Source organism: Dioscorea cayenensis, chromosome 5 (assembly GCF_009730915.1).
Source record: "Dioscorea cayenensis subsp. rotundata cultivar TDr96_F1 chromosome 5, TDr96_F1_v2_PseudoChromosome.rev07_lg8_w22 25.fasta, whole genome shotgun sequence".
NCBI lineage: Eukaryota > Viridiplantae > Streptophyta > Magnoliopsida > Dioscoreales > Dioscoreaceae > Dioscorea > Dioscorea cayenensis.
Window position 1 is genome coordinate 10,956,391 of NC_052475.1, and position 9,159 is coordinate 10,965,549.

The 9,159-nt window shown below is 37.3% G+C and overlaps 2 protein-coding genes across 4 annotated transcripts; one reads left to right on the plus strand and one right to left on the minus strand.

Moving 5' to 3' along the window:
• Window positions 1–1,659, minus strand: LOC120260501 (E3 ubiquitin-protein ligase XBAT33-like). Its single transcript, XM_039267987.1, has 4 exons — window positions 1,094–1,659; window positions 903–962; window positions 538–605; window positions 1–441 (listed from the first exon to the last, which is right to left on the minus strand). Exons 1-4 carry the CDS (start codon window positions 1,370–1,372, stop codon window positions 438–440), a joined length of 411 nt encoding a protein of 136 aa, XP_039123921.1. The 5' UTR covers window positions 1,373–1,659; the 3' UTR covers window positions 1–437.
• Window positions 1,660–1,870: 211 nt separating this feature from the next.
• Window positions 1,871–8,248, plus strand: LOC120261593 (probable 1-deoxy-D-xylulose-5-phosphate synthase, chloroplastic). Of its 3 annotated transcripts, none has more exons than XM_039269533.1 (11): window positions 1,871–1,940; window positions 2,451–2,688; window positions 3,274–3,393; window positions 3,499–3,663; window positions 3,793–3,943; window positions 4,425–4,693; window positions 5,182–5,437; window positions 5,790–6,097; window positions 6,657–6,938; window positions 7,116–7,400; window positions 7,682–8,247. In XM_039269533.1, exons 2-11 carry the CDS (start codon window positions 2,509–2,511, stop codon window positions 7,829–7,831), a joined length of 2,166 nt encoding a protein of 721 aa, XP_039125467.1. In that variant the 5' UTR covers window positions 1,871–1,940; window positions 2,451–2,508; the 3' UTR covers window positions 7,832–8,247. The 3 variants fall into 3 exon arrangements, with proteins under 3 accessions (XP_039125467.1, XP_039125469.1, XP_039125470.1); XM_039269535.1 differs by lacking the exon at window positions 1,871–1,940 and having other exon boundaries at window positions 2,479–2,493; window positions 2,626–2,688; window positions 7,682–7,831; XM_039269536.1 differs by lacking the exons at window positions 1,871–1,940; window positions 2,451–2,688; window positions 3,274–3,393 and having other exon boundaries at window positions 3,601–3,663; window positions 3,771–3,943; window positions 7,682–8,248.
• Window positions 8,249–9,159: the final 911 nt, after the last annotated feature.

The window sequence follows — 9,159 nt, forward strand, 5'->3', positions numbered from 1 at the left end:
TGAAAACCTGATTAAAAACAGTTTTACACCAAAGCACATTCTCAGTGTTCCATACAGATTACAGAATTCCTGAATTTCAATCTTGCAGCTACAAAAACTTGGCTTCTGATATACATGCTCAACTTCCGTCAAGCAATTGAAATACATGTATCAGCAATGATTCAATATGAATCTCAAAGTGCACACTAATTACTAATAATCGTTACATGAACAAGCACCTCCTTCAAATGGATGAAAACATACACATTAGATAATAGCACATAGTCTCCATCTCCATTCGATGGAACAAAAGACTTCAATAGCTTTGTCGCCATCCGTAGCCGAGTCAAATGGCGCACTAGGAATGAAATTTGCAACCAATAGCCGAATGCATCAAATGTGCCCTTCCACTGCAGCAAAGTGCAGAGCTGTTCTACCACTCAGATAATCTGCTCTCATTACCTTAAACCCAAAATCAAACATCAAAGCTTTTATACTAATTAATCAACAAAAGAAACAAATAAAACACAAAAACTCATCATCCGATATACACATTACTTTCTGTAGAGCAGCAGAGTCTGAACCACCTCCCAATGCCCATTTCGGCAAGCTTGCATCAACGCAGTCTAATTTTCATAAATATAGAAAACACAAGACCAAACAAACAAGGTTCAGCTATAATTTTGAATAATTATACACCAGGTTCCAAAATCAAACATCAGCTAAAAAATCCCAACTTTCGCCCAGACCATCATCCAATGAACAATAACAAAATAAAAATTAATTAAAAGGTAGAACTTAAAGATTAATTCGAAAACCAACATTCGATCTGGAATTCAAAATTATAAGAAAACAATACAAACTAAAAAGATCATGGAATAGATTAATCTAAAAATCCAAACTTTTCGCTGCCGATAACCAACCTGGTCACAATAGTTCCTGGAATTCACATCAGCCCCATTCTCAAGCAATAGCGTCACGATCTAACCAAGAACTCAAAAAATCAGTAACAAAACACAACATCAAGAGCGAAAACCCAGCCGAATCAAACCAGAGAAACAAAATCAAAAACATAAACACAAAAAAAAAAGAGATAAAAATCAAAAGGATAAACCTCGCAATGGCCCTTCGCGACAACGAAATGGAGAGGGGAATTGAGGCCACTGAAAGTGGAGTACTTGGTGAGGCTTGGGTTGAACTCGAGAATCATCCGGGCCTCAGTCAGGTCCCCATCTCTCGCCGCCGACACCAGCCTCTCCCCGGAGGCCGAGCACCCCAACGAGTTCCCCATCCCTCTTCTCCCCAAGCTCTCTTCTCTCTGCTTTAAAACTCTCTTTCCAAGAAATGCTCTTTTTCTTAGAATATAACTACGATGACGGTGTGCCGGTGGCATCAGGCGAGAAGGGCTTCGCTGCGACGACGACGATGTTGCCGGTGGCGTTAGGCGAGACTGGACGACGAAGAAAGGGGCTGGCGACGTCGGGGGAGGAATAAAACTCAAGCTGCGCCGGTGGCGTCAGGCGAGAAGGGCTCCGCAACTGCGGCGGCGGCGATGACGTCGCCGGTGGCGTCAAGCGAGACTGGACGGCGAGGAAAGGGGTGTCTTCGGAGAGGAAAATAGGGTTTGGAAAAGAGGGCATCCATGACTTTGGTTTTCCCATCTTTGTTTTTCTCATTAAAACATGAGAAAGGAATGATGTGGATGCCACATAGGCATTCAAGTCATTCCGGCCATTATTTCGGAAGACTAATTCGTCCCAAATAGCATTTCTCTATGAGAATATATAAAGCTCGCATGGACCCCACCCCCACACTATATATAGTCCATCCCTAGATTAAGCTGCCACGTGGCAGCATCTCGTTACTCTTATGATCTCACTCTGAAAAGGTTCTCAAGCGTCTCTTGGTTTTGTCTGAGATCCATTTGCTCTCATTTTTGCCGGATTTTTGCCGCATTTCAGGTGTTGATTCTCTCTGATTTTGACGAGAATTCAGTGAAATTGTGTGGAATTTCGATTTTTCGGTTCTTTTATCCTAATCTGTTCTAGATTTCGATGTATTTCTTTGCTTGTTCATTGATTTTGGGATTTATTTATTTATTTATTTTGATAAAATTGGATAAGCTACTGATTCATTAAGGAAAAGAATTTTGGGATGTTTGTTTGCCGGATTTGAGTGTATTTTTCTCGATTTATAGCGTGCGTTAATCCACGTTTGTTCTTGGATTGAAACTGGTTGATATTTGCTTTTAGGTCATCTGATGTAGTTCTGTTGTGATTTACAATGCTCTATTGTAATGAGTTAGGGATTGTTTTTGCTTCTTGTTTTTCTTTGCTTCTGTTGAAAAGCTAGTAACTTGATTCTAATTTGGAGCAATATGATGCAATCTAATAATGTTGTTGTTCAATTGGTCCTCGGTTTATTTACTTTAATGTTTTTTGTGTTACTTATTTTTGTTTCTCTTGGTGTAGGGATACCTAATATTGCATTTCAGCAGTTTCGGATTCTTAGAAGGTACTTTGCTTTTGGATGGGCTTGGCTTCTGCTTCTTCTTGGTCGCATCTCTCATTGAGAAGCAGGTTGTTTCTTCATAGTGAATGTAGTCTCCAACAGTCAAAGTTTTACTTTTTTGAGGTTGCTAAACAGTTCAAAGGTGAAATTTTTAAGACCAATCTGCACACAGAATCTATGTCTTCTTATTCTCGGAAGGTATATGCCATTTATTAATAGATATCTACATGTTCTGTGGTATGATTTGGTCTTTTTTCTTTAATAAAGCATTCGTTACACATGGTCAAAAGTATGTTATAATGCATTTTTCTTTCTTCCGTTGCTTTGGAAAAGTTTGTCTATGTGTAGAGATCTTGAAATTACTCATGTTGATGACTCGAGTACTTTGCCACTAGCTTAAGAGTAATAGTGACAATTTTGTCCTCCTGATTGTGGGTAGCACGTTTTTCACCATGTTGCAAGACCATTGATTAGTCTATTCTTCAACTTCCTACTAATAAAAGAAGCTCAGGCACAAGATAACCTACACCATTTTTTGCTTATCTATGACTATAAATATAGTTGAGGGACCTTCTTTTGCATCATCTTTGTGTTCTTCTTATTTATGCTTTGTGGCATGATGTTTTTAGTATGTTATAGTAAGAATGCCAAGGATGCTTGTCAATGAGGCTAAACTTTATTTATAGTGGAATTATCAAGTAACATTAATGTGCCATTGTTTTTCCCATTTTTTCCTAATTTATCAAAATCTTGAAGCACCTTAAATATTTCCATGTGAAGCAGGGATTATGTGGACAAGTTGCAGCATTACCAGATGCTAATGATTTCTTCTCGGACAAGGCTCCAACACCAATTCTGGACATGGTTGATACACCAATTCATCTGAAGAATTTATCTATCAAGGTTTGCACAACTTGAGCATTGATATCTTCACCAAGTCTGAACTGGCACTTGAGTTATTAGATTTTCCTGGGAGATAGGAACATGAATAATTGGTCAAAATTGCAGGAACTAAAACAGCTAGCTGAGGAAATTCGTTCGGAGATATCTTTTATAATGTCAAAATCAGGACCTCTTTTCAAAGCAAGTCTTGCTGTAGTGGAGCTGACAATTGCCATACATTATGTTTTTAATGCCCCGGTTGACAAGATACTGTGGGATATTGGAGATCAGGTATACACCCCTTGCTTTGTGAACTTCATTCATATATAAATTGCGCATAAGTTGCTTGGTTTTATTCTACTTCAAGTATAAGCAGGTGAACCAACTTGAATGAATAGTTATGCTTTTCCACCAATACAGACATATGCACATAAGATTCTCACAGGAAGGCGCTCTTTGATGCATACTATCATGCAAAAGAATGGAATCTCTGGTTTCACATCTCGTAGGGAGAGTGAGTACGATGCATTTGGTGCTGGGCATGGATGTAATAGTATTTCAGCCGGACTTGGTACTAGTTTAATCCAAACTCTCTCTCTCTCTCTCTCTCTCTCTCTCTCTCTCAAAGTCGATGCCAACACTCTTAATTTTTTTAAGAGATGAATCCATTTTAGCAGATAGAGTTTAGATCTAGCACATCAGATTTTTTAAGCTGTTGTAACTGAGGCTGGCACTCTAATTGTCTAAGAGCTGGAAGGTTTCTTGATGGAAAGAAAATACCACCTCTAAGGTTTGAATACACATCCACAATATATGATTGCATGGTACCAGATATAAATCTGATATTCTATATATGATCCCTTGAGGTGCTTCCTATGATGATTCATTGAAATCTTATATGCATATTTTTACCCCCTCTATTTCATGACATCACCAAGAAGTATGGATTCCATTTACAACTGATTGTTGCCTTTCTTTGAGGTCTGGCAATACTTTGTCAATTATAAATTTTACACTCTGATCTATAGGATTATTTTCTTTTTTTCCTTCAGGCATGGCAGTAGCACGAGATTTGAAAGGAAAGAAGGACCAGGTGGTTACGGTAATTAGTAATTGGTCAACTATGGCTGGTCAGGTGTATGAGGCTATGGGCAATGCTGGATATCTTGATTCTAACATGGTGGTAATTTTGAATGATAGCCGACATTCTTTACATCCTAAGCAAGAGGAAGGTGTAAAACCAACGATTAATGCCCTCTCAAGCACCTTAAGCAAGCTTCAGTCAAGTAAATCTTTTCGCAGATTTAGAGAAGCCGCAAAGGTGTGAGCAGTTTCATTCTAGCACCATTGAATTTACTTATTGCGGATGACATATTAATTGAGATTGGTATTTCAGTTTTAAATCTGAAAATATGATCCAGAAAAATGTTTCTTTCGAAGTCAATCTGCAATACATTGAGTTCATATTTAAACCTTTCTTCTATGACCTCTGGTATTTTTTGAATATGTTCATTGTGCACTTCACTAGATTGTGATCTATTGAGGACAACCTTCTTCTGCTTTTCCTTCTTTAAATTGTCCTCAAGTTTCCTTCTATTCTGATGGTTAGAATTTCCCTGTTCTGATTAAACTTTTTGATCCAGCCACATGCCAGTAATTTTTCTACCTTACCTTCCAAGTACATTAGTTTCTATACCAAGTGCTATGGGTGCAATTGTGTGGTATTTTCTTTTTCCCACTATCAGTCTATCAGAGTCCTGGTACTGTCCCGGTACTATCATTCACTTTTTTCACATATGATGCTTCCAGGTTGTTACAAAAAGAATCGGTAAAGGTATGCATGAATGGGCAGCCAAATTTGACGAATTTGCTCGTGGCATGGTAGTTCCTCTTGGAGCAACCCTTTTTGAAGAACTTGGGTTGTATTATATCGGACCAGTTGATGGGACGAGTATTGAAGATCTTATATGTGTGCTTAATGAAGTGGCATCACTAGATTCAACTGGACCTGTATTGATACATGTTATTACAGAGGCTGAGCAGGGGCTAGCTGATATAACTAATGGTGAGCAACACTCAGAGAACTATGCACACATTATAAAGATGCTTAAGCATGCATCCATAGATCCAGCGCAGAAAACCAGGAACTTGATATTGAGCTGCCTCTGGGACAATGAGATATTCTTTAAAGTAAATAATTAGTGGGTTTTTCAAAGTATGTGGTCTTACAAACAGTTCTTCCAAGTAAAGAATTTTAAGGAACTTTTGATCAAATATTTCATTTTGTCTCACCTTTTACTTGAGAACTATTTTCTTGACCTTATTTGAAAATCTTAGTTGGAAGCTGTGATCCTGAGGATTATTTGCTATCATCTGATGGATCTATCTGGTGCTGATTATTTCTGTTAGTATTACAGGGGCATTAAATTCTGGATTATTAGCATCTCCTGATACTATTTCATGCAAACTATCTGGGACATTTAATGATTGCCTTGTTGAGTCTTTAATTGCCGAAGCTGAGAAGGACAAAGACATAGTAGTAGTTCATGCAGGCATGGGAATTGATGCATCACTCAATCTTTTTCAGTCGAAATTTCCAGAAAGAATTTTTGATGTGGGTATGGCAGAGCAACATGCTGTTACTTTTGCTGCTGGCCTTTCTTGCGGGGGGTTGAAGCCGTTTTGCATAATTCCATCTACTTTTCTGCAAAGAGCATATGATCAGGTCCTAATTACTTTCTGCTCCTTTCTATGATAAAAACTGAATTTATAACTCATGGTGTTTGTAATGCATACCCTCATTTATCGATTTTCCATTAATGGATTGACACATTCCTGCCACTCTGAGATTCATTCTTGTATGATAAATTTTAGATAGTGGATCCTCCCTTCTTATTACTATCTCAGTGAATGACTAGATTTACGACTAACTGATCTCCACTATGACGTAGTAATAATTGACTGCCTTTTACTCTTTGTAAGTATGCTTGTGTGCGGCTTTTTAATATGTTACAATCAAACATTATTTGATGTCAACCTTATGCTAATGCTGTTACTAGAATGTCTGACTACTTGGACTCTTTTCTTTTGTTGGCTGAGCGCTCAGACTTTAGTCCTTGTATTCTTTTTCTTTTTTTTAAATTATCAATTATTGGTCTTTTAATATCCATATGATATTAATTTCTGTAATGCATACTGCTACTGAAAAGCTTTTTATTAAAGTATTAAACAAATGTTGTAATATCTTATATTTAATGCATCTTCTGACTCTATTGTTTTGTTAGATCATTGAAGATGTTGATCTTCAGAATGTTCCTGTGCGATTTGCTGTCACAAGTGCAGGGTTAGTGGGACCAGATGGTCCTACAAAATGTGGAGCTTTTGATATTGCATTCATGGCATGTTTACCAAACATGATTGTCATGGCACCAGCAGATGAAGATGAACTAATTTCCATGGTGGGCATTGCTGCAAATACTAATGACAGGCCTGTTTGTTTTCGATGCCCTGGTGTGGGTTCTATCTCTGGGATATTTGGTCCCTTATGCAGTGTGACACCAATTGAGGTAACTTTCCATTGTGATTTGTTCTGATAATGGTTTTCCAGCTGGCACTAAAACTTCATGCTATTGATATCTAACCCTTTTTAACCATTTCATATGATGAAGGAATTTGTGGAAGTGCTTGCCTCCATTAGATTTTGATCATGTAATGAAAACACTTATTTTCCTACTGTGATGCAGGTAGGGAAAGGAGAAATTCTAGTTGAGGGAAGGGATGTGGCATTGCTTGGGTACGGAGTGATGGTTCAGAACTGCCTAAAGGCTCAATCTCTGCTTGCTGAGCTCAATATCCAGGTGACCGTAGTCAATGCGAGGTTCTGTAAGCCATTGGACATTGAGCTTGTTCGAAAGTTATGTAGAGAACATGAATTTCTCATAACTGTAGAGGAGGGGAGCATTGGAGGGTTTGGTTCGCATGTTGCGCAGTTTATTGCTCTTGATGGATTACTAGATGGGAGGACCAAGGTAAATATTTTCTTAGTTTCTGAAATTTGCTGTTTGCCCACCACTTCTATTCTCTCCAATTTGCTAAAATCATTGCTTTTATTAACTGTGGTGAGGACTATTATTACATCAAGGGAGTGGGCTATCACATAAAGTGTTTCTCCCATTTGAATACAGTTTTTGTTCAAATAAATCTTTCAAGATTTGGGAGTTTTTTCCTGAATAATAATAAGTTTCAGAAATTTGAGAATGCTTCAAATTTTGTAAGAAATTCTGACGTTTCTTATTGAAACTTTTGTCAGTGGAGGCCTATTGTACTGCCAGACAGTTACATAGAGCATGGAACCCTTATAGAACAGCTTGATACAGCTGGCTTGAGCGGTCATCACATTGCAGCCACAGCGTTGAGACTGTTAGGACGAAACAGAGAGGCTCTCATGCTCTTGCGTTGAGAAGAATGACCACAAAAAGAGAGCAACTTGTGCAGGGCTGGCTTCAAATAATCAATGATCTTGCATGCGCTTTTGGCATTTCGTTATCATGCAAGTTGATGAGGAGATGGTGCTTGCGCCAGTGACAAACAAGGGATAGAGGTAACTGGTGCATATCTCGTGTGCAAATTTGTTACCTCTGTGAGAGAGATGTGAGTTGGTGGTGGCTATATATATTTCTTTTGATGCACATAACATTGTTGTGCATTAAGAAGAGAATGTTGTGTGTTGTTTATGTACAATGTTCATTTTGTTCATCAACCTATCTCAGGTTTGGGGAGAAATTTGGTTATGTTAGTCATATGTACTTGGTATCAATTACTTTTATCTACAACTGTAATTGATTCATCAAAGTGCTCAAATTATGAAAACACTAGGGTAATATTCATCTAGCATAGGTGAACTTAGGGGCTGTCATACAGGAAGCATTTTCTAACTGAAACTCCAGTTCACCTCCTTGGCATGGCTTGACAACCTCCCCTGGCTAATTTAACGAATGATTTTTTAAGAAATTCAGACGATTTTTAGTTTGGACATATGCTTTTCTCACTAGTCATAATATTTCTTATATACCATAGCTTATTACTGACGGATGATTAATTTTTCCCTGTTGTTCTTCCATTTCTCAGATTATGACAACAAGATTGTAATCTGGTTATCAAACTGAATTTACTGAATTCTGATAACGATTCTCTTGGTTTCCAGAGAAATTTCCATTGTTTAGTTCTTCAGATAATGTGAGATTTCTGTTTCCATGAGTTCAATGAGCTATGCTTTATTCCAATTCTTTAGTTAGGATCACTGAGAATATGTAGAAATTGTTTCAATCCTCATTCAGGTAAATTGTGCTAATATATTTATGAAGTCATCTGAAGTCATCTCTACTTTTCTTTCCATTTTTTTTTCTTGCTGAATATGAGTTTTCTAATTAATTGTATTTTCATGAGTTGCAGCAATGACAAAATGCTGACGCTGAACCTTTTGGCAATGAGATATCAGAGAAATCAAGAGTAAAGACATTGAAAATTAAAATAAAAAACCCCTATTTCTGATAGATAAAAAAGTTATATATAGATCCATAGATAATTTTGTTAAGCTAACAGAATTTTAAAAGACAGCCAAATTTAAATACTATCCCTTTCTATTGTAATAATTACAACATTTTTTTATATCTATAATTTTTTCTTTTCTGTTGACTGGTAATGCGCTCATAATAATTATAGATTTGATTGTGCATTTTATTTATTTATCTCTTTAATTTTGATATTAAAATGTTAGTACCACCTCTC